Source organism: Sparus aurata, chromosome 11, assembly GCF_900880675.1.
Source record: "Sparus aurata chromosome 11, fSpaAur1.1, whole genome shotgun sequence".
In the NCBI taxonomy this organism is placed as follows: Eukaryota; Metazoa; Chordata; class Actinopteri; order Spariformes; family Sparidae; genus Sparus; species Sparus aurata.
Genome location: NC_044197.1, coordinates 683,006 through 707,974, shown reverse-complemented (window position 1 = coordinate 707,974; position 24,969 = coordinate 683,006). Strand labels below are relative to the sequence as shown.

Below are 24,969 nucleotides of genomic sequence, written 5' to 3'. Positions count from 1 at the left end.
CTCCAGCAGCAGGATCCAGATCCAGGACCAGCAGCAGGATCCAGATCCAGCTCCAGCAGCAGATCCAGCTCCAGCAGCAGATCCAGGACCAGCAGCAGATCCAGGACCAGCAGCAGGATCCAGATCCAGCTCCAGCAGCAGATTCAGGACCAGCAGCAGATCCAGGACCAGCAACAGATCCAGGACCAGCAACAGATCCAGGACCAGCAGCAGATTCAGGACCAGCAGCAGGATCCAGATCCAGGACCAGCAGCAGATCCAGGACCAGCAGAGTCCCAACAAAGGTATGAGGTGTTATTCCTCCGGTAAGCCTCTTACCACCTGCAGCAGGCGGCCTGCAGGGCTGCAGGCTGCAGCTGGCTCGGCTCGGCTCGGCTCGGCTCGGGTCTGATGAGTTAATCCTCCTGGAGAAGCTGAGCTCGTCTTCGGCTCTGTCTGTTTGTCAGCCTGCCAGAGACACCGAGAGGAGGACGAACCGCAGACTTGGCGACATGGAGGAGCTTCTGTTACCGGGCGCAGAGGAGGAGGCCCGATCCGACCACAGCTCGTATGTTCCGGGAGACGAGGAGAAGACGATGTGGGGCCGAGCGAAGACTTTCCTCCGGGTGACGGTGAAGGGCGAGCTGTGGGGGACCGTCCGGAACTTCTTAAAGAGGAACGGGCTGCTGACGCTGTCGGTGATCGCGGTGCTGACCGGCTGCACGCTGGGCTTCATGCTGAGAGGAACCCAGCTGTCCACACAGGTACGACCCACCTGTTGGACGGGCCGAGGGGCACCTGTACCTGTACCTGTACCTGTAGGAGCTACCAGTACTCAGAACTGGACCGGTCACTTTGACTTTATTACTAATTAAACAGTTTGTGGGCAGAAGCTGGAGCAGCTCTGGAACAATACCGGGTCAGTTTGGACTTGTCATGCTGTCAGCCGGGTCACACACATGAGCCAAGTGAGGCGGGTCGGCCTCATGTTGACGGTGCTGCTCAGAGTCTGGTGACTGAACTTTGGGTCCAGTTATTTGTTCTGAGCTGAACCATTAAACTGGAAATGGGTAATAACAGGTTTAGTTGAGGCGGGCTAACAGAATATTAGCTCAAAATGGACCGGGCCAGCTAACAGTTCAGTCCAGTCTTTGTCTGGTGGTGAAGAGAGACAGATAAAGTATTGATCCTGATTGAACTCCATCATCAATCACACACATGATGTTTGTCAGTTTGTCATCCAAACAGGTCATGACCTGACCCAGTTGGCTCCGTGTTGGTTCTGGTGCTGTTTTGATGAGACGATGTAGTTCACTGAGCTTTAATACACAATGTCATGAGGTTTGACTTTAATTACAACAAACTGACAAACATCATGTTTGAGATTCATGGTCCAGTTCAGACCGGATCAGTACTTTATCATCCCTCTTCAGTCACTATTCAGCCGCTGTAGTCGATCAATCAGCCGCTGTAGTCGATCAATCCGCCGCTGTAGTCGATCAATCCGCCGTGTAGTCGATCAATCAGCTGCTGTAGTCGATCAATCAGCGCTGTAGTCGATCAATCAGCTGCTGTAGTCGATCAATCAGCCGCTGTAGTCGATCAATCAGCCGCTGTAGTCGATCAATCAGCGCTGTAGTCGATCAATCCGCCGCTGTAGTCGATCAATCAGCCGCTGTAGTCGATCAATCAGCGCTGTAGTCGATCAATCCGCCGCTGTAGTCGATCAATCAGCCGCTGTAGTCGATCAATCAGCCGCTGTAGTCGATCAATCAGCCGCTGTAGTCGATCAATCAGCCGCTGTAGTCGTTGTGAAGTTTCACCTGTCTACAGTCTGTCTGAGAAGATGCATCAGAACGTTTTTAGATCAGAATACTGACCCGAAGTTCTGACTTGCATTGGAGAGCAGCATTAGCATTAGCATTAGCACTGGGGCGGCTGAGGCTCAGGGTAGAACCAGCGTCTTGTTATCAGAAGGTCGCTGGTTCGATTCCCCTGGTCGGCCTGTCGAAGTGTCCTTGGGCAAGACACTGAACCCCAGACTGCTCCTGAAGTTCTGGTTCCACCAGTGTGTGAATGTCTGAAATGCTGTGAGTCACTTTGGACCGAAGCTTCTGTAAATGTAAATTCGGTCCCTTGAGGTCCAATCGGACTCTGTTCACTGACGTTTGAGCTTCTTTCTGCCTGATTTTGTGAGACAACAGTCTCTTCAGTGGCTGTTTAACACTTTGGTTGATGTCAGCAGACATTAGGCGTCTTTATAACTTATATAAGTGTTGACTTTATGTGTTAAATTCAGATTAGCTGGTTCAGATTAGAGGTTTGAAAGGACGGGCTGTGGACTCAGACGATGGCTGTGCTGGATGTGGAGGAAGGCAGCTGTTTGCTAACATGTTAGCCACAACTTCTTTATGAGATCATAAGTCTGAGATCATGTTCTCAGCTGATCTGTTTCCCCCAAGTTCTGATAAAAGAGTTGGTCAGCTGGTGAAGAGAAGAGAAACATAGCAACATGCTAACAAAGTCAAAGAGGACTGCTAGCTAGTAAACATGGACGTTAACAATGCAGGTTTAAAACTATGGAGAGATTTTTCTGTGTAAATGTTTCATGAAGGATGAAAATCATTCAGCCGGTCGCTCAGACGTCAAGGAGACACGCTGATGTCCACGTTGATGCTTTGGCTCGATTGACCCACTAAGTCTGTGCAGGTACACGCTGTTCTCGTAGAAAACAGAAGCAGAGTCCAAATTCATTCATTAATCCTGTCATTCAGTGAGTGGCTTACAGCACGCCGTGTCTCCTCTGCTGGCTGAGACACGCCGAGACTGAACCAAGTGAGACCAACACACAGGACGGCAGATAACCAGCTCACGCCAGGGTTCATCATTCAATCATCATTCAATAACTGCTGAACTTAATCTAAAATGTTCCTGTTCAATTAATCACCAAATGATGTTCTAATCTAATCTAATAAATCTTCTGTTGTTCATATTGTTTACTTCAGTGAGAGGACTAATACAAGTTCTGCCTTTAGAATTAGATTTCTAAAGTACTCTTGTACCATCAGCAGGAAAAAAGTACCAAAGTAAAAGTACTTTATGCAAACAAACGCCGTGTGAGTGTTGTAATTATTATAAAGTCTAATCCTGGATGATTGTTGTTGTGTAAGCAGTGTTTTACTGCTGGAGCGTCATAATGGTTCAGAAAACAATCAGAACAAGAGCTGAAACACGTTTAATCTTTATCACAGCAGAAGATATGATGATAATAATCATAATATATTGAACTATATACCACTGAAGCCTTTAAACAAACAGTACAGTCAATAATAAACACAGTATTTGAGCTGTTGGGTAAAAATAGTCCAGTTTCGCTGTGAGCCGTCTTTCCAGGAAGTTGTGATCCGTCTGAACCCTTCAGAGTGACGGACAGACAGAACCGAGGAGGACGGCGCTGCCTTCAGATGAGAAATGTGTGTTGTGTGTTTTGCTGCGCGGCATTAAAAGGTCTTTGCGTGTTAAACATTTAAGCAGCTATCATGTGTTGAGCTCATGGACAGGAAGCAGAAGTGAAGTCAGTCCTGGAGGAAGGAAGGATTCCACCATGTTCTGCCCGAATGATGAGACAACCTTCACATTTTCATCTGAGAGTCTTTATGTGCACGTTTGCACATTTTATAGTTGAGGTCAAACCTTTAATGTGTGTTTTACATCACAGGTGAAAAATACATTTCTTTCATGCTGTCAAGCAACAAACAGGAAGCCACTGAAGTACTGTTCCTCCCTCCACACAGTCCTGCTTTTATTTTGAAACGATGACGTGGTTTCTCTCTCCACAGGCAAAGATCTACTTCTCGTTTCCTGGCGAGCTGCTGATGAGGATGCTGAAGATGCTCATCCTTCCTCTCATCACGTCCAGGTGGGTCGACGTCCTGTCAGACACCTGGAGGCAAAATACACTTTAATAGAAATAAAGAATAAAACATCAGGAAAGGATCCACAGAGACAAACGAGGGAGGAAATCTTTAATGACTGAGCCGATTCTTCACACTGAGAACTTCATGTTGGTGCTGTGACGACCCGCTGAGTTCTGCTGGGCTCAGCCCGTACAGCAGCTGGCCTGATGTTAGAGTTGTTGGTTCACACGGTTTCATCAGAGCTCACGAGTGTAAACGTGAGCTGTGCTGTCAAACCTGTTACAACCATTAATATGAACAGAACACACGAGTCCGATGATCTCTCAGGTGAGGATGACGTACAGGAAGTATGAAACATTGGGACTCTGATATTTCTGCCTCCAATAAATACATTAATGCTTCGATTAATTATCGATTAGCTGTCAATTATTCACCAACTGTTTTAATAATGCAGTTATGATTGTATTTCATAAAGAAACAGTGTCGGTTCTGTGATGTCGGCTCGTTACACGTGAACATGTTCTGGATTCTTTCTCCTGAATCTTTGTGTGTGAGGACGAAACAACGCGACTTCTCTTCAACATATTGAGACCGAACTACTAATCAGTCAATCAGTCAATCAATCAATCAATCAATCAATCAGTTAATAATTTACAATACATAATCGTTGGTCCAGCCGTGATGAAAGATAATAACGTAGTTTCATGGACAGTAAAGTTGTGTTTCATTTCATTTTGTGTCATTCATGATTTGTTTCTCTTTTGAGGAGTTAGGCTAGCAGTTCCCCTTTACTTGCAGTCTTTGTGCTAAGCTAGGCTAAACACACTGATGATGGTTTGAGTTATGGACCTGAAGCCTGTCTGTCTGTCTGACTGACTGACTGACTGACTGACTGACTGACTGACTGACTGTCTGACTGACTGTCTGTCTGTCTGTCTGACTGACTGACTGACTGACTGACTGTCTGACTGACTGTCTGTCTGTCTGTCTGACTGACTGACTGACTGTCTGACTGACTGACTGTCTGACTGACTGTCTGTCTGTCTGTCTGACTGTCTGACTGTCTGACTGACTGTCTGTCTGTCTGTCTGACTGACTGTCTGACTGACTGTCTGTCTGTCTGTCTGTCTGTCTGTCTGACTGTCTGTCTGACTGACTGTCTGTCTGACTGTCTGTCTGACTGACTGTCTGTCTGACTGACTGACTGTCTGACTGTATGTCTGTCTGTCTGTCTGACTGTCTGTCTGTCTGTCTGTCTGTCTGACTGTCTGACTGACTGACTGTATGTCTGTCTGACTGTCTGACTGACTGACTGACTGTCTGTCTGTCTGTCTGACTGTCTGTCTGTCTGACTGTCTGTCTGACTGACTGTCTGACTGACTGTCTGTCTGTCTGACTGTCTGTCTGACTGACTGTCTGTCTGACTGACTGACTGTCTGACTGACTGACTGTATGTCTGTCTGTCTGTCTGACTGTCTGTCTGACTGACTGTCTGTCTGACTGACTGACTGTCTGACTGACTGACTGTCTGACTGACTGTCTGTATGTCTGTCTGTCTGTCTGACTGACTGTCTGTCTGTCTGTCTGTCTGTCTGACTGTCTGTCTGTCTGACTGTCTGTCTGACTGACTGTCTGACTGACTGTCTGTCTGTCTGACTGTCTGTCTGACTGACTGTCTGTCTGACTGACTGACTGTCTGACTGACTGACTGTATGTCTGTCTGTCTGTCTGACTGTCTGTCTGACTGACTGTCTGTCTGTCTGTCTGTCTGTCTGACTGTCTGTCTGTCTGACTGTCTGTCTGACTGACTGTCTGACTGACTGTCTGTCTGTCTGACTGTCTGTCTGACTGACTGTCTGTCTGTCTGACTGACTGTCTGACTGACTGACTGTATGTCTGTCTGTCTGTCTGACTGTCTGTCTGACTGACTGACTGTCTGACTGACTGACTGTCTGACTGACTGTCTGTATGTCTGTCTGTCTGTCTGACTGTCTGTCTGTCTGACTGTCTGACTGTCTGTCTGTCTGACTGTCTGTCTGTCTGACTGTCTGTCTGTCTGCAGTTTGATGTCCGGCCTGTCGTCGATGGAGTCGAAGGCGTGCTGTCGGATGGGCGTCCTGACCGTCACGTACTACCTGTGGACCACCTTCATTGCCGTGGTGGTCGGCATCTTGCTCGTCATCATCATCAAGCCCGGCGTCGGGACGGAGATGGACAGTAACCGGCTGGGCGGCGGGCCCGTCATGACCTCAGCCGACGCCCTGCTGGACCTCATCAGGTGAGTCAGAGACGTTTGTTTCTGTTTTCTGCTTCCAGCTTGTTAAAAATGAGGATTTTCTGTTTTTCTTTGTTATTACTGACAGATAATGAAGAGAAGTTGAGTTTTAGACTGTTGGTCAGACAGAAGAATAAATAAATAAGACGTCTCTGCAGGCTCTGAGACAGGTGGACTCACCTGAACCTGTACCTGTATGTCGGCCAGGAGAGGTAGACGGCCGCCCACCACCGATCCGGTTCTGCTCGAGGTTCTGCCTGTTAATAAGAAAGTTTGTCTCTCGTCACTGTCGGCATGAAATGTTGAGTCTGTAATGAAATTAAGAGTTTGGACCTGCTCAGTTTGGAGAGTCAGGTTCTTTTTTCACAAGTGGAAACAGAACCGGACTCATGAACTCAGATCATGACTTTAGGACCGGTTCTCCTCGTGCTGCTGATGCTCAGAGCGGGTCGTCGTGCTGAGAGGACTTTAATATCTGCAGGATTAAACAAAGTGGAGCTGTGTTCAGTTTGTTTGTCAGCGGAGTGAACAGAACCCGATCAGTGATGATGGATGGTTCTGGTCACTGTGCAGAGCGACGCTGGAGAGTCAGGATGAGGTCAGACACTTCAGAGTTCCTGGTTGAACTCAGAGAAGCTAAAAGATAGAAGTTACTGGACCTGTGGTGCCGGACTGTGCTGAAGTCTATGGGAGGTGATGGAGAACACTAGAACCCAGAATATCTACAGAACCTGCACCTGTACACCTGCAGAGGTCGACGCCTCCTCCGCGACCTTCAGTCAGTCTGTCTGTGCTGCAGATATTTTAGGTTTCAGTGTTTTTCCCCATAATCTCCCGTAGACTTCACTCCAGCTGGCACCGCAGAGTCAGAGAGTGCTGAGTCTCATGTCGACGTGAACGCTGCGTGAGAACACGACTGACCTGCAGATTATCATCAGGAGTCATAATCCAGTCAGTGAACGTGACGTCTTTGTGTGTAGGGTTAGGGTTAAAACGGGTTAGTTAGTTAGTAAAATGGATAAAAACAGAAGCTCCAAGTTAAAAAGAGACAAATTCAACCTCAGACGTTTGAATCAGATCAGCTGACTGAAGCAATCGGACCTCAGATGTGGATCAGGGAGGTCAAACAGAATCCAGGATTCAAAAGGCGTAAAATATTTCACATATATATAAATAATGATGATTGTACCGAGTCTCGAGTCAGAGCGTCTCTGCTGCTCTCCTTCATTTCACTGTAACACATCAGAACACCGTCGCTCATCGATCCATGAAGATCTGCTCACAGCGCCGGCTGCTCCGTGGTCCAGATACCTGCAGCGGGTCTGGACTCTGTCAGCTGATGTTCCTAACACGCTCTGACCACCATCACTCAAAGTCCTCTGATGGGATTTTTATAGAACATGTTAGTCTCAATTTCATGAACATTTTTTGAATCAGCCTCCTCGTGTTGGAGCCGAATATTCTCATCAGTCTGTAGTGAGTCAGGACGGTGATCTGCAGTACAGTTTCCAGACACTTGTAAGTTTTAGGCAATCCCTGAATAATTGATAATGTTTGGCGATATATTAAACAACCAAACCTGCAGCAGTTTGTTCCAACACCTCGATGCCTCGTGATGTTTCCCTGCAGCGGCTGTTTGAGCCTGAAGCGTCTGGAGAAGTTCAGACAGTCTGGATGTCAGTCTGGTTCAGTCTCCACCATGAGTACAGTGTCACAAAGACATTTAGTGTTTCAATCCTTCAGTCATCGTTTCATTGAACTGATGCATCACATGTGAATATCTAAAGAGATGCTGGTAAAAGTTTCTCTTTAAGAAGTAACTCTGTATAAATCCACATTATGTCACTCATCCATGTTTTATATCTGGAGCCATTTCACTTTATTGTTTGACACCTCAGTCTCAGTATAATATGCTGTGAATATTCTGGTATCTAAGATTAAATCTTCAGAATGTAGTTTCCTGAATCCTCTGAAGGAAACAGGGGAACTTCAGGGTCCGACAGATCGGTCCTGCTCGGTAGACTCCTTTGTCTTTCCAGGAAGAATTGATCCGTCTCAGAAGACTAAGTTCAGTCATGACGGCAGGATGTTAATTATTTTCTGACATAAACAGATGAAGTAAGTCAAATCCTGATAATGACACTAATCTTCAAACATCCCACCGGCTGCTGTTGGTCAGCCCACAACACTTCAGTAAATCGTAGGAAACACAGCGACACACACTCTCACACACACTTCAATCCAATTAGCTGCGGGCTGATTAGTATATTTTTAGTAATCCTGCAGGGATGAGTGACAGATTAACCGAGTCAGTGGCGGTGCGATGCAATGATCTCTGCTGCAGCACGTTGGCTCCTCAATCAGCCTCACGAGCAACACGTCATCATCCTGTTGACCTCTGACCGCGTGAAGGTCAGCTGATCTCAACTACCGATTTCCCTCCTGGTTCATGTGTGTTTACCTTCCTGCAGTCCAGCGTTACATCACACACTCTCACCTGTCGGCAGCACCTGTTGTTTGTGTGTTGTCCTGTCAGGGCCACCGTACTTCATTGATAAAAACTGGCAGCAGGTGTGATGTGTTGTGTGCAAAGATCTGTCGGAAACATTAGAATCAGCTGTTGGATGTTCCTCTGCTCGGTCCTGTGCGTCGGGTACTGATCCAGATCCCGTGAGTCCCGGTACTGCTCAGAAAGACCTGCGACAGTCATAACAGTTCTAGACTTCTGACTTATGTTACTTTCTGACAAATTTATGTGACAATAGTAGAGATTCTCAGACTTTTGAGCTCTACTGTAAATATTATATACAGAGATATAAACACGTCGTACGTCACGGCCGGTTCTGAAGTGCTGAAACTTCTGGATTGATCGGATCCTGTTGATCAGAACATTTTGTGAGATAAACGTCTGATCTGCTGGAAACTCAACAGTCTCATGTTCTGCTCATGTTTTCAGGCTGTAGAGGCAGATTTCCACTTCAACATGCTTAAAGCTTTAAAATCAAATGACTTTACTCAGACTGTCCAGAGCTGCAGCTCCTCTGTTCACCCTCTGACTGAGCGCTCTGATTGGTCGGCTCTCTCAGGCCTGAGCAGGCTCCGCCCACAGTGTTTTCACAAACCTGTCCGTGCAGGCTGACAACTCGTTTAAAGATTCAGTTTCTGAATATGAGCCTACGATGCGCTCAGTGTTTGTACAGAACACGGACCTTTAAACTCAGCTGATTGGCTCCGTGTTGGGTTCTGATGGGTCTGTTTCCCTCCACAGGAACATGGTTCCCTCCAATCTCATCGAGGCCACGTTTCAGCAGGTGAGACCAGTAAAACTAATTTAGCTCTTCACTTTCACAATTCTCCAAATGTCGCTTCCTCTAACAAGCCGACTGTGTTTCTTCAGTACAAAACGGACCTGATTCCCATCCTCAAAGTCCCGACCAGAACCATCCTGCCCAACTTCGTCTATGTGGTCCCAGATGACAGCGACCCTAAAGGTCGGACAGTGTACCTGGAGCTGACCCCGCCTCCGGAGATCATGTACAAGACGAGTCCCGGCAGCAGCCAGCAGATGAACGTCCTCGGCATCGTCATCTTCTCCGCCACCATGGGTGAGCAGGACGACTCGTTACTGATCGATACGGATCAATAATGATCGAGTCCTGAAGTTTACGTCTCTGAATCTGACAGGTTTTCACTGATCATGTTTGTTCAGCAGTCACATGTGTCTCTCACTCCTCTACCCATAATCCTTTGCATTCTGGAGCTGGTTTCCTGGTCCGGCTTCGGTCACCACAGACTGTGAGTGTTGTAACGATGCCGCGTGTCGTCTGCAGGTCTGCTGCTGGGCAGGATGGGAGAGCGAGGAGCTCCTCTGGTCAACGTCTGTCAGTGTATCAACGAGTGCGTCATGAAGATCATCAACGCCGCCGTCTGGTGAGAACTACAGACCCGAACCCTGAATGTTCTGTCTGGTACACCGTGTACTGACAGTACCACTGGACATGTGACAGCAGGAACATTAAACATGGAAGTAATTATGACGGCTTTGCTGCTATTCCATTAGTTTAATGACTTTAACTCCAGCATCAGAAGCAGGCGAGGCTCGTCTGTTCTGGCTCAGTTAAAACGAGCTCTGGTCCGTTTGCTTGTTCAGTTTGGTTTGTTTGGGCTCGTCTGAACTCTGATGTGGTTCGTTTGTAGTGTTAAGTTAAGGACGGACTGGCGGTCCTGGTTTATCGGTTATTATTGTGTCACGACGGTCTGAGTCACTCACTGCTGAGTGACCCTGGTTCTGTTGATCTGACCTGATGACCTGTTTGGTGATCCGCTGAAAAGAACCTGCTGGCTGTGACATCAACGTGCTGCGGCACACGAGCAGATTAAAACAGCGGAGACGTCCAGAGACTAACGAGCTGAACACTGGACACGCTCAGATCTGCTGCCTGTTAAAACTGCCAGAACCACACGGCCCGTAAATATTCTGTTGTATACACCGCGTCTTACAGGCTGTAGTTTGAGTCATGTCTGTTGTTAGCATTAAGAACTCCACCTGCTGAACGTTGCTCTGCTGCAGGACTGAGCTGAGCTGCAGCAGCTCTTCAATCACCAAGTGAATACTAACGAGTTATAAATGAGTCAGTCGAGTCAAATCAGGTTGCAACACTAAACTTAACATGTGTTGCTAGGAAACACCTCTAGTACTGAAGTCACCGTAGCATCACACGCTAACATAACTTCCATGGATTATTTTAAAGATGCAAAATCTTTGTAAATGCAGGTGTTGGTTATGTTTCTGTTTGCATGCAGGGAGAAACTTCCAATCCATGTGGTTTACAATGAAATATTATTATGCTAAGCTAACATGTTATGTAGACATAAGTTTTTCATCAGCATATTGTTTCATAATTTCAATTATGTTGTGTTAATTTAGAGTCAAACTGCAGCAGCTCACATTAACTTACTGAACTTAACCTGTAAACACTGATGTTAGCATGAGGCTAAAGGCTGTTGATTGTCAGATTAACACTCCGTCATTTGTTAAATTCAGTTTAAGCTGCTAGCTGCTCTTAAAAGGCAGCTGGAGGTTAAAGCTGCTGCTGCAGAAACCAAAATGTTAATAACATAATCACAACAATTTAAAGTCCGATTCAGTGTTCAGCTTTAGCATCTGTGTTGAAGCTTTAATGACACTCAGAGAAGATTTCCAGCAGGTTAACTCACAGATACACGTGCTGAAGAAAACAAGATATTATAGATTTCTGGGAAATAATCAAGTTTCAGTTTAAAAGTCATGTAAGAGATTTTCTTTTTTATCTGCTGAGTCATAACATGGATACTGTATTGCTTTGGATATTCATGGTCCCCAGACGACGTCCTCTAGTACCTTCATCATGCTAAAATGATCCGCAGACAAAAATGACATCATGACCAACACTTTGGTACACGACAAATCATCGACTGGATTTCTGTGAAATATGTAGTGGATGTTCAGGACGATGACCAGATGTTTGATTAACGTCCAAACAAACAAAGATGAAGTCTACAGAACATGTTCCTGCTCCTCAGAGGATGAACTCCTGATGTTTTGTGACTCCATGATGTGTTCTGTAGTGCCACCGTCAGGTCAGACTCTACATGTTCAGGCTCTCAGAGCAGATTCCTCATCAGGACGTCTGTTTGTCCTCTCAGGTACTTTCCATTCGGAATCATCTTCCTGGTGGCTGGAAAGATCCTGGACATGCAGGACCCGAGCACGCTGGGGAAGAAGCTGGGCTGGTACGGCATCACCGTGCTCGCTGGCCTCTTCGTCCACGGACTCATCCTCCTCCCGCTCTTCTACTTTATCCTCACCAGGAAGAACCCCTTCTCCTACATCCGAGGGCTGCTGCAGGCCTTGGTGATCGCCTTGGCCACCTCCTCCAGGTCAGCGTCCAGGCGGTCCTGCTGTGAGCTGCTGGATTCCTGTTGGTGTGTTCAGGTTTTAATTTTATCTTAATGTCATCCAGCTCTGCCACGCTGCCCATCACCATGAAGTGTTTGTTGGAAAACTGCCACGTTGACCGACAGATCGCCCGCTTCGTCCTCCCTGTGGGCGCCACCATCAACATGGACGGCACGGCGCTGTACGAGGCTGTGGCGGCCATCTTTATCGCTCAGGTCAATGACTATGAGCTGGACTTTGGGCAGCTGGTCACCATCAGGTAAACCATCACCAGCAGAAGAAAAGGAGCAGCTGGATAGATATTAACAAAATGTTTGAGCTTTTTCTTTAAAAGAAAGTAGGACACAATGTTCAAACCTTCATAATAATCTGCTGCTCCGAGTGTCGGCTGTCCGTCCGTCTGCACAGCAACACGGCCGCGGTTAAGAAAATTATTTTCATTATTGATTAATCTGCTGTTTTTTTTCCCGATTGATTTATAAATCGTTTAGTGTATGAAGTGAAAATGCTCGCAGCTCAATGTTTGATTGCTCGTGGTTGAATAAAACTGCACCCTTCTTCCACAGCGTGGCCAAACAAAACTTGTTTCCTCCAGACTGTCACTTACATCACAAACATATAATAATAATAATATAAAACATATATTTTGCTTAATGTGACACGTTGTTCAGCTTTGTAAGAAACTCATTGACCAACAAAACAACTTTGTTAGGTTTTAAAGTTTAATTTAAATCTGCAAAAACTAAAATATGGTTATTGAAACTATGACGGAGTCAAAAAGAAAGTTGTGAGACGAGAACTTGTAGATTTGACACCTTCAGTATCAGAACTTTTTCTTCAGGGTCGAGTCACCAGATAAAATATCTTCACATGGATCTTTAACCGGAGAGAGTGCCGGACGCTCTGCTTCTGAACTGTTTCTTAGTTCTGATGGCATCACTCTCCGGCCCAGTAAACTCCCTGCGTCTTCTTCTGTTGTCCTCATGCGTGTTGTTCTGTCCTGCAGCATCACAGCTACAGCTGCTAGCATCGGTGCAGCGGGGATCCCTCAGGCCGGTCTGGTTACCATGGTGATCGTACTGACATCAGTGGGCCTGCCGCCAGATGACATCACGCTCATCGTGGCCATCGACTGGATCCTGTAAGTGACAGTAGTAATGAGGCAGAAAGTGTTTTGTATCTGAAGTTTGAATCTGCAAAGTAACAAATATCTCGTAGCATAAGATCCCAGAAAGTACCGTGACATTGTGATTTCATACGATACGTAACAAACATGATCAGCGGCTGAGAAACACCCCAGCTGTGAGAGAAGAGAGACTAATACTTCCAGCAGCAGTTCTGGTCTCACAGTGTCTCCTGGCCTCTCCGTCTCTGCAGCGACAGGTTTCGGACCATGATCAACGTCCTGGGCGACGCTCTGGCGGCGGGAATCATCGCTCACCTCTGTCGGAAAGATTTCCCCCTCAGCAGAGAAGGAAAGGTAAAAAAACAGGAGTTTGTCCGTCCAACTAATTTCCTGCGTCGTAATTTAGTTTTCAAATGAATGCCTTGTGATTTTGTCTCTTTCAACATGTATTTTCCTGTCAGAACAATTGATGGAGAACAGAAATCATTCAGTTTAACGTTCAGCTCAACATTACAGCTGTGAGCGGTTGTTCATCAGGCCCGCGGGTTTCATCAGATCACAGCAGAGTGTGTTCAGATTGGACCAACAACACAACAGATTAGAGCTCAGACTCTACTGAGTCTTTGTCAAGCCCCGCCCCCTCTGTGGGCCTGTTGCCGGGTAGAAAACGACATTAATAACCAACAGACACACCTGCTAATTCAACCTGTAGATGAACCTTTAAAGCACCGAGCAGCTGATTCTTCTCTGAGTGTGAACACACGGACATGTTGTTGGATTCTGTCTGAGAAAATAACTATCAAATAAAAGTCCATAAATCCATAAATCCACTTCATAATCATAGAAACGAAGCTCCTCGTCACTGCAGAAGTCCAGAAATCAGCTGGGGAATGTAACTAAGTACTTTTACTCATGTTCAGTACTTCAATATGATTTTGAAGTTTCCTGTTTCAATTTTCTGCTACTTTATACTTCCACTCCGACATATTGGAGGCAAATATTGTACTTTTCACTTCACTACTTTATCTGATTACTTTAGTTACAAGTTACTTTACATTATATTATGCATAATTATTTTAAATGAGTTAATGTGATCGTCAGTCATAAAAAAACAAAATCACTGATTGTGATAATCAGAAATTACTTTTGATTCTTAACTACGTAATATCAGCTACTCAGGTGCTTCATACGAGTCACTCTCACTCTCACCAAGTCATATTTAAATGTAATATCTTTACTTTTACTCAAGTATGACTGTTGGGTAAATTTTGGATTACTTCTCTAAAGTATCTGATATGAAATGTACTTTAATTCTGCACTTGTATTTATACATTTACGTATAAACTGATAAAGTATCTGAGCTTCTTTCTGATACTTCTGCAATCTGTAAACCTGCTGATGACCCGTCTGTTTCCCCTCCAGCCGGTTCCGTCTTACGGCACGCAGACTCCTCACAACAACTCCCACAGCGTCGACGTGCCGATGACGGAGATGCACACTCACAAAGACTGCATGTTCGAGGCGATGGGCGACTCAGCGAGCGAGAGGCACGCACACACCGTCTACTACAACATCTGTCAGGTGTGACCGGTCCGGTCAGAGCGGCTCCAGTCCGGGAGAGTCGGGTCAGATGGAGCGTGGAGAAGAGACGGACTCTGTGGACTCTGGACAGCGAGCAGCAGAGACCAGGCTCAGTTTAACGTCAGCACCAGGACGTTTGGACAGGAGCTTCGTCTGACGCTCGCAGGCGACCGTGACATCTTTGTAATGAAGAACATCAGCGCAAACTAGCAACATAGCCTGGATCAAAAAGAGGAAGATTTCACTCAAAATCAATGATTAACGCCAAAACACGGGATGAACAGGAGGTTGATCTGCACCAGAGGATTATGGGTATATAAATCCTGGGAGAACCTGCAGGTTCATCATCTGGTCTGAAGACTTCTCAAAACCTGCAGAGAGGAAGTTACATCATCTGCCGGTTCAAAATGATATGGGACATCAGCTGTTCATGAGCTGCAACAAGGAAACCAGGATGGGAGTCATCTGCTCCGATCAGATGTTTGTTTCGGCCTCTGCAGGTGAAATAAATCCGTCCTCAGTGATCCTGAGAGCGGAACACAGCGTGGAGAACACGACAGTTTCTGGGCTGGATCAAACTGAAACGTGTCTGTCGAGTATCAATAACTGAGAGGATGGAACGTTTTAGAAAAACTTGTTTTGTTTTTGTCCCAACATTTAAAAATGTGTTGATATCAGAACAGGAACTCTTCCTTCATGTGATTCCCGGCCCTGGCAGTCAGTACCCTGAACAAACGGTCCTGGATCACTTCAGACGTGTTACCTGCCGGTCATCATTCAGACTTTAAAGCACTCAGAAATCTGCCAAATCTGGATTATTTTTCAAAAGACAATAGAGACAGTTTAAGGCCCCACGTTGGGTCACACTGGGTGAATGTAATTACTCTGCCGTTAAATCAACACGGATCAGTTTGGATCTCAAACATTTGGATCAGACAGTTTCCTGTGGTTTATCTGACGGACGAGCGTCTTGGTGCTGCTGCTGGTTGTGAAACACTTCCTCCACAGGTTTCACTCTCTCAGGTGTTTCTTTGTCACAAACCTTTGACTGAACTCTGCGTGTGATTGGCTGGTGCTCGCTCTCTCCTGTGCTCAGACTGGTTGAAGGGTAATCCGTCCAATCTGGCGGCTGAATGAATCCAAGTGCTCTTCATCCTGCAGACTCGCTCTTCTTCTTCTTCTTCTGTTTGTATTTGACAGCATGCTGGCATGCGTTCTAACTGGCTTCATTTGAAGTCCACGTGCATTATTTTCTTGTTGTTGTTGTTGTTTTTACTTGATGGTTGCAAAGTAAACAAAGTGCTGTAGGGATTATGGGAATTTGACCAATGTCAGTGCAGCTAATGTGAACAGATGCTAGCTCTGGTTTCAGTTTGTCACATGCCTCTTGTCAGTCTATGAAAAGCTCAGACTGGATCATGTTACCTTCCAGTGATGAACTGATCGTGTGAGGAGTCACAGAACTAAACATCTTCTCCACTATCAGTCCTTCTCTTGCCAATCAAGCATCTGACATTTTTCTGAAATGATGACAAATACACACAGTTCATTACATTAGATTTGATTATTTATCTGCAGAAAATGTCAAGCTGATTTTCACAGAGAGCTTAAAAACTGAAACCAACAGACGTTCTTGAAGATGATGTGATTTGTTCAGGATGGATTCAGATTCTCTGTTAATGTTACACGATGTGTTTGTTACATGATTTGTAGTGAAGTGGCTAAAACACTTGGAAGACATAAGCTCTCTTATAACAAATGTTTTTTTATCTTGTCGGTGAAGTGCCCCTTGAACTTCTCTCTGATCAGGTAGTTGTGTGTTTTCAGTAGACCTGCCTTAATCTCACTGATCACTGCCGCTGTTTTAATCCACAAACCTCAACGTTCTCTGCCAACACACCACGTCAGCCGGACGAGCACCACAGAATCACACTCCATCATGTACTGCACATACTTCTGCTGTGTGTTTTTTATATGACATATGTGTTTTTGGATTATGTGTAATTATTGTTTACTTGTATTTGAAAATAAACACTGTTAATATTCTCCCTGTGATCCTGTGTTTACAGTGCTCAACAAGATCCAGGATGTGTTTAGCCCGGCTTAGCATGAAGGCAGGAAGCAGGTGGAAACTGTTAGCTCATACCTCAGTCAGCTGATCCTCCCACAGGGAGCTGAAGCCACGCCCCTTCCGGTGGATCTCATGGGACCTTATTTCAGAAAAATCAAATCAAACATGATCAATACATGATTAGTCTCTTCATTCTCTACCAGACAGAGGTTTTATCCACAGATATATATGTTTTATACATATATGTCTGTGGTTTTATCAATAAGGTCCATGGGGCACCAGAAGGGGCGGGGCTTCGGCGCTGTAAATACATGACGTATTCTCAGTCTCATATTTCATCAGTTTTATGACTGAAACTTTCTCGAGTTGGAAAAGATCTTTAAAAAATAATAATCATGTGTAAATGATGACACAACTGAAACAAGGTCCAAACGGGTCCAAACGGTCCGTCGCTCTGTTGTATGTTCTGACACTGTTCTCCCTCCTCCGTCCTGCTGACCTCGACTGGACCCGACCGATGGTGTCAGTAAATACACATTATAAGCTTCTGTCAACAGCTGGCTCACCAAAACACTTAAATAATTGTGTTTAAGTTGTATTTTTTCCCCTTGTTGAAACAGTGTTAACAGCCAGGTTAAACTAGTGTTGCCACCCTGGATTCGACTAGCTGACAGACTAATACTGCCGTTCATAGTCCTGCTACTAGCCTGGATAAAGTCTAAGGTATTTGTATCAAGACTGTTAATGTTTAAAAAATGTACTTATGGCTGATATAAACAAACAAATCTCAATATTGGTGCTGGCCTTGTAAGTCCAGTTCTGCTCAGGCTATAATCATACGGATTTAAACAACATTTCCAAGATTGTTTGTTTCCATCAGCAGCTTATTCTCAACCATCCCTGTTCTCTTTTGTGTCCTTCAGCTGACCGAAACAGAAAGCTGGCCCTGAAAGGACCATAAAGTCAAAGACCCATCCATGGAGGAGGCTGTTGGAAAGACCCCCACCCAACAAATGGTTCAGTCCATCCCCACCTGACCACAACAGCTCCAAGGGGAAATGTTTTTTGACCAGACAAGTCTACAAAACCTTTTTGCTCTTTGGACTGGGAGGATTTGCCTTTCTCTGAAAGTCTTACTGAGTTTTTGTGTGAGGAAAACAAAAGATGTAGACATTGTTTGTGAAACAAAGCCACATCTAAAAGTGCAAAATCAGAAATAAACACCAAAAAACAACCTGGAAATCAGATCACAAGACAAGAACTTAACAATTACCTCAACTCCTGTTTGTCAAACTAACACAGAGAAAACTTTTTGCTGAAACTGTCATTTTCTCTTCCCCTGACTGCTCTCCACTTGATCGGCTGTAACGTAAGTTTGTTAGTGATTGGGTACTGCTGCTACATCCAAGGACCAAATTACAATATCAAATTCTTGACAGACTTTCATTTATTTTTTGTATTATTAGGGCCCGAGCACTATCTGTGCGAGGACCATATTGTTTCTGTAAGTTCAAATTGTTCATAGAGTAAAACCACAAGCTGCACACACACTTTTTCCTTTGCTGTGATCACATTAAAAACATGAACATTAATATTTAAAGTTCAGAGAGCATATTTAGGCTCAGACTGAATTAGCTGAAAACAAACAGGTGAAGTGAGAGCGGAAAAAAAGCATTCAGAGAAAAATCTGACATTACTGGTGCAGCTGAGGAGCCTGTGAACTATCCTGACTAAAAGGCCTTTTGGATTTATTTCAGGTCCCGTTTTCTATTTTATATTAATAAGTACTTAGTTTAAAACAAGGCTGACATGTAAAAACCTTCAGTCAAATAAAGCCTCATTCAGAGATCCATTCAGAGACATAGAAAGTAATCAAAACTAAAACATTAAAACAGCATCTGAAAGACGGAACGGAAAAAAAGCTGATATAATAAGCTACAGATTAAAAAATGCATTAAATTAATGTACTTAATTGAAATACACAGTGAACAGTTATGAATTAGATGAGTAGACAGTTTTACTTCAATTACATTACTGACTATTTTTAAATAAGTAACTGTATCAGAACAAACATTTTAAATAACCCTCCTGATCCCCGTACAAGTAAACCAAATGTGTTCAGTCCTGAGAACATTTAGTGCTTTACAGACCAGTAATATGATTTTAAAGCGCAGATAGCAATGAGGCTGCATAATGATCATATAAACTACTGTAGCTGCTCAACATGAGCTTTTATCTGTCTGCATGGTGACATCACAGGCAGCACTGCAGGTATATTTCATATCAGCTGCTGGTGAAACGTTATAAACTCTCACAGCTGCCGTTAGCTTCATTCATGTGATAAGAGATGGAGAGAGGCTAACTTACTCAGACATTATTAAACAACACATGGTTTCTATAGCAGTCATTCCCAGAATAGGAATAGATACTGAAGGTAATGGAAGAGCTGCTCTCCATTACAGAAAGAAAATGTATACATCAAATAAAGTTAACGCTTTGAAAATGCCACTGAGAGGAGACACTGGACTCCATCAAAAGACTCAACACCTTCTTTAAAAATCTATAAAAAGCACAATAGAGTGTAATTTAAAAAAAGGTTTTATTATGTAAATAACCAGCAAAGACAACAGTGCTCACTGTCTGAGCAGGTGAAACCAGAGTCAACAAACACCTGCAGCACCTGAAGGAGATTCAACAGAAGACGATACTCAGTTTTCCTGCTTCAGGTCCTGTGGCGGCTCGTCTTATTCGTCTCAGCTGCTCGTCCGTCACCTGCAGGAAGAGAAGAGGAGCAGTGGTAGTTTGATGTCTCTTTGTGGAGGTTTTGGGTTTGTTTTTAGGGGTTTGTGTTTGTTTTTAGAGGTTTTGTGTGTTGGTTTTTAGGGGGTTTTGTTTGTTTTTAGAGGTTTTTGTTTGTTTGTTTTTAGAGGTTTTTGTTTGTTTGTTTTTAGAGGTTTTTGTTTGTTTGTTTTTAGAGGTTTTTGTTTGTTTGTTTTAGAGGTTTTTGTTTGTTTGTTTTTAGAGGTTTTTGTTTGTTTGTTTTTAGAGGTTTTTGTTTGTTTTTAGGGGTTTTGTGTGTTGGTTTTTAGAGGTTTTGTGTGTCTGTGCAGGTTTTTATTGTTTTGGAGGTTTTGTTTGTGTGTGGAGGTTTTGTTTTGGTGGTAGTTGTTTGTCCTCCACAAAGAGACCTGGGTCTATTTTTGATGAGGTTTGAGTCCCTAACTCAGTTGTATTTAACCTGAAATCACTTTTCATAATCTATTTACATGGAGTTTTAATTTAGTTTGGAAGTAAATTTGAACATTTACAGGTTTTGTTTTACTGAGAGGAAATATAAACAAGTCTGGTTACAGTGCCTAAATGCATTTATTTGATCTAATTCATTAAGGATTTAACATGTGTATTCACTGAGAGACACAACATTAGAACCAGTGACAGGTGAAATAACATGGATCATTGTGTTCCAATGCCATGTTCGGCTGTGAAACCATGAGTCCTAGCATTCATGTGGATGTCTCTTTGACAAACACCAGTCACCCAAACACAGCTGCAGACCGAGTACACCCCCTCATGGCAGCAGCACTCCTTGATAGCAGTGCCCCCCCAGCAGGACAACGCGCCTGCAACGCTGCAAAAACTGCTCAGGAACGACCCGAGGAACGTGGGAAAGAGCTCAAGGTGTCAACCTGGCCTCCAGATTCCCCAGATCTCAATCCAGCTGAGCTTCCACTGGATGCAGTCAGAGCCAAGAACGATCCACGGGGGCCCCAACATGGATGGGAGTTGGTTCTGGTGCATCCAATAGATGGTCAGCTGGATTGGGATCTGGAGAATGAGGAGGCCAGTTTGACACCTTGGGTTCTTTGCCATGATGAGGTGTAGTTGGTCTGAACAGTGTTTGGGTGGGTGGTGTTTGTCAAAGAGGCTCCACAGAAATGACAGAACTCAAAGTTTCCCAGCAGAACATTTGATTGTAACAAGATGATCAATGTTCACTTCCCTTGTCAGCTGTTTTAATGTTGTGCCTGAACAGTGGAGATATACATGTTAAAGACTTTTCATACTTTGCAGAAATTGAGTTTTTAACTATATTATTCATACTTTCACTGCACTTTGTCTAACAGCTTTAGTTACTAGTTACTTTGCAGATTCATATAACAATATTAAATATTCGCTGATCAAACATGTATTATTATAGATTAAGTTATCCAGCATTAAAAGCAGAAAGTTGAGAGCCAGTGTGCTGCATATGGAGGACAATTATTAATCAATTGATCAATTGGGTGATGTCGGTATACTTAAAAAGCAATTCTGTAGAAAGACAGCTGATTTTTGAGTCTCATTCTCAGGTCGTCAAATAACGCACTTTGTGGGTTATTAACAGGACTCAGAGAGTCGAGTTGTTAAAAGTGAAAAGGCTTGTATTTTCAAACACATTTTATTTCAAGATATATATATTTTTTATATCCAGTAGCTGTAAAAACATTCCTTGAATCCTGTGGGTTTTGAGGCGGGGCCTCAGTCTGCTCTGGTTGGTCGGTTCACACAAGCCTAATAACCAGGTTTGCCTGGCAGACTACTAACAACTGGATTGCTGTTACTGAACTGTTGTGCCTAGAACTCTATGATGGTGAACTGGTTGTCATATCTTACTGCGCTCAGCATCGTTTAGCTAACACTGTTAGCCTGAAAAGCTTTGTACCGCAATGTTTCTCCAGCAAAACAACTTTCAAGGCTTTATAAAGCTTATCAAGCACTCATCTGAATGCACATTTGCCTGCTCCAGTGAAGATGTACCTGAACTGAAAACAAACCTTCAATACACTCAGAAGAACACAGACAAACTAACAACCGCTCAAGCTGTTTGTTGCTATCAGTTCGCTGCACTTCTACCATGAACATAACCACAACATCTGCTTCCAACCAAAAAACATCACCACAACACAATCGGATCGTTATTAGTGGTCTGCTGGGCAGTGAGGCCGAGGGCCCTGTAACAGCTTTGTAATGATCTCTGCATGGTGTTATCAAGCAGGATGCTGTTACAAACAGTTGCAAGGAAAATGAATTCCTGCAATTGTTTTCATTTTGTTTTATCACAGAGTTCAACATTATCTTCAAGCAAATGCATCGCGCCCATACACACTGAGCTCGCGAGTGAGATCGGCATGGACAGATGAGGGCAGAGACCGGAGCCGCTTTAGTGGCGTCAGGCGAGCTTTTACCGTGGCCCTGAGCATGTCCCTAGCCAGGCACGAGGCCCAACTAAACACGTACACATTGTGCACGATTCTACCATACCATAGGTGTGTAACAACAGGGGCCTGTAAGTTGGCGGGATGGCACAAGGGCTCGTAGGATACACTACTACCAATACCAGCAGCTGATCAAAGGCCTGACTACTGCCATTCATAGAAAACACTGCTATCAGCTCCGATGGACAGCACTCGGGCATTTGCCATTGAAGATAGCTGAAGTCCGGTCAACTTAACCTTTAACTTACAATGATAACACCAGGTTTGCCTGGCAGACCACTAACAACTGGATTACTGTTACTGAACTTTTGTCCCTAGAAAGCTCTTTACCACGAGGCCTCCAAAACAACACTTCTGCTCTCAGTTCTGATGGTGTTGTAGCTCTCACTTCACTGCTCTTCTACCACAAATAAGAACGCCAATGTTAACACCAAGCTCTGCTCAACATAGTTTATACACTCAAAGGACGCAGACAAACTATCAACTGTTCAAGCAAAACCTTACACAGGCTGACAGAATTTAACATGTCTCCGGTTATTCTGCTGGTGTTTGGAGCTCAGTTTGCTGCATCTCTACCATGAATGAGACCACAAGAACCGCTTCTAAACAAAAAACTTCACCACCGCACAGTTGCACGTCAGAAACCGAATATGATCCTTATTAGTGGCCTGCTGGTCGAATAGGCCGAGGCTTATGTTAATGTTGAATCTACATAAATGAAGCTGTCCATTTAAAATGTATAAGTCCCAGCTCAAAACCGACAGGGTTCAAAGGAAGAGGAAGTCATTTAAACAGGTTTTGTTTTACTGAAAGGAAATATTAACAAGTCTGGTTACAGTGCCTTAATGCATTTATTTGATCTAATTCAAATTCTGGTTGTCGTAGCTTACTGCGCTCAACATCGCAGTAAGCTATGATCTAATTCATTAAGTATTTAACATGTGTAAACACTGAGAGCAACAACAATTAGAACCAGTGACAGGTGAAATAAATAACATGGATCATTGTGTTCCAATGTCATGTTCGGCTGTGAAACCATGAGTCCTAGCATTCATGTGGATGTCTCTTTGACAAACACCAGTCACCCAAACACAGCTGCAGACCGAGTACACCCCCTCATGGCAGCAGCACTCCTTGATAGCAGTGCCCCCCCAGCAGGACAACGCGCCTGCAACGCTGCAAAAACTGCTCAGGAACGACCCGAGGAACGTGGGAAAGAGCTCAAGGTGTCAACCTGGCCTCCAGATTCCCCAGATCTCAATCCAACTGAGCTTCCACTGGATGCAGTCAGAGCCAAGAACGATCCACGGGGGCCCCAACATGGATGGGAGTTGGTTCTGGTGCATCCAATAGATGGTCAGCTGGATTGGGATCTGGAGAATGAGGAGGCCAGTTTGACACCTTGGGTTCTTTGCCATGAGGGGGTGTAGTTGGTCTGAACGGTGTTTGGGTGGGTGGTGTTTGTCAAAGAGGATCCACAGAAATGACAGAACTCAAAGTTTCCCAGCAGAACATTTGATTGTAACAAGATGATCAATGCTCATTTCACTTGTCAGTTGTTTTAATATTGTGGCTGAACAGTGGAGATATACATGTTAAATAAAATATGATCATATCATTTATATTACATATAAATGAGATCAAATAAATGCAGGCGTTCTAAACAGACAGACTGTTTATATTTCCTCTCAGTAAACAAAAAACATTTAAAATACTGCTAAATTTAAAGAGCCGTGTCCTAACAGAGACACTATAGTGGCTTCTGCCAACACAAACTGTCGGTATTCAACGACCTATGAATGAGACTCGACTATCTTATAGAATCATTTACTGATCCTAAAGTATTAATGAACAGCAACTGACAAATCTCACACTTTCTGCTTTTAAGTTTTGCACCTACATTGCACTGACCTTGTTGGACCAGGTGTCTCTCCTCTCTGGGTCTGATCACCATACAGTCAGAGCTGTTCCACCTGAAGCTGAAGACAAGTCCCACTGTTCACCTGGAGAGAGGAGGAAGTACTTTAATATAACCTGATGACTACATGCATGTGTGTGTCTGTGTGTGTGTGTGTGTGTGTGTGTGTGTGTTTGCGTATATATATTCTGATTATAGCAGTAAAAAAGAAGATGTAATCAGATTACAGACACATCTGGCAAAAAGGGGATTTCTTACAGGATCATAATTTTATAATAAAGAATGATATAGCAGTCTGTAACCATGCGCATGACATCACTTCAGGAGTCTCAAATCACTCTGCAATATAAAATCTGCTATAATCTGATTTAATAAATGTGTTTTTTAAAGGTAAACCAAAAGTATTAAATCCTGAGAACATTTAGTGCTTTATAGACGAGTAATATGATTTTAAAGTCTATCTTTTGACACACATCTTTTGAGTCAGTGCAGTGATTTAAATAACACTTTAAACCAGAACTGAGACAAACACACTGAATCCATTCTGTGCAGCTACAATGAGGCTGCATATTGTATGTATACACTACTTTAGCTGCTCAAAATGACCTTCTAGATGCTGACATACTAACATACTCAGACATTATTACACACAACACATGGAGCCTGTTAGCTAACTGTGCTGTACTCAGATATTCAGCTGTAATGATGCTAGTATTAACAAGCTAACATTACACAGCAGGATAATGGCGTCATGCTAACACTCCCCAACAAGACACACACGTTAGCTAACATGCAAACCTGTCTGTAAAAACACGACGATTAAATGACTCAGACGTCTTTATATGCTCGTTATTGTGTCAGTACCGTTCATAAAGACAGCTGAGCCTCTGCTAACGTGTTTCCAAACCG

General features: G+C 44.1%; 1 protein-coding gene and 1 long non-coding RNA gene across 2 annotated transcripts; one reads left to right on the top strand and one right to left on the bottom strand.

The window, feature by feature from the left end:
• The first annotated feature begins 316 nt into the window (after window positions 1–316).
• LOC115590842 (excitatory amino acid transporter 5-like) lies at window positions 317–16,862 on the top strand. The gene is made up of 11 exons (XM_030432293.1): window positions 317–743; window positions 3,819–3,898; window positions 5,959–6,174; window positions 9,440–9,482; window positions 9,569–9,776; window positions 10,002–10,101; window positions 11,857–12,090; window positions 12,174–12,368; window positions 13,116–13,250; window positions 13,487–13,589; window positions 14,658–16,862. Exons 1-11 carry the CDS (start codon window positions 492–494, stop codon window positions 14,820–14,822), a joined length of 1,731 nt encoding a protein of 576 aa, XP_030288153.1. The 5' UTR covers window positions 317–491; the 3' UTR covers window positions 14,823–16,862.
• Window positions 16,237–24,074, bottom strand: LOC115590843 (uncharacterized). Its single transcript, XR_003985843.1, has 4 exons — window positions 24,054–24,074; window positions 19,559–19,659; window positions 16,963–17,026; window positions 16,237–16,336 (listed from the first exon to the last, which is right to left on the bottom strand). It is a non-coding gene; the product is annotated as an uncharacterized LOC115590843 (long non-coding RNA).
• Between the last annotated feature and the right edge of the window lie 895 nt (window positions 24,075–24,969).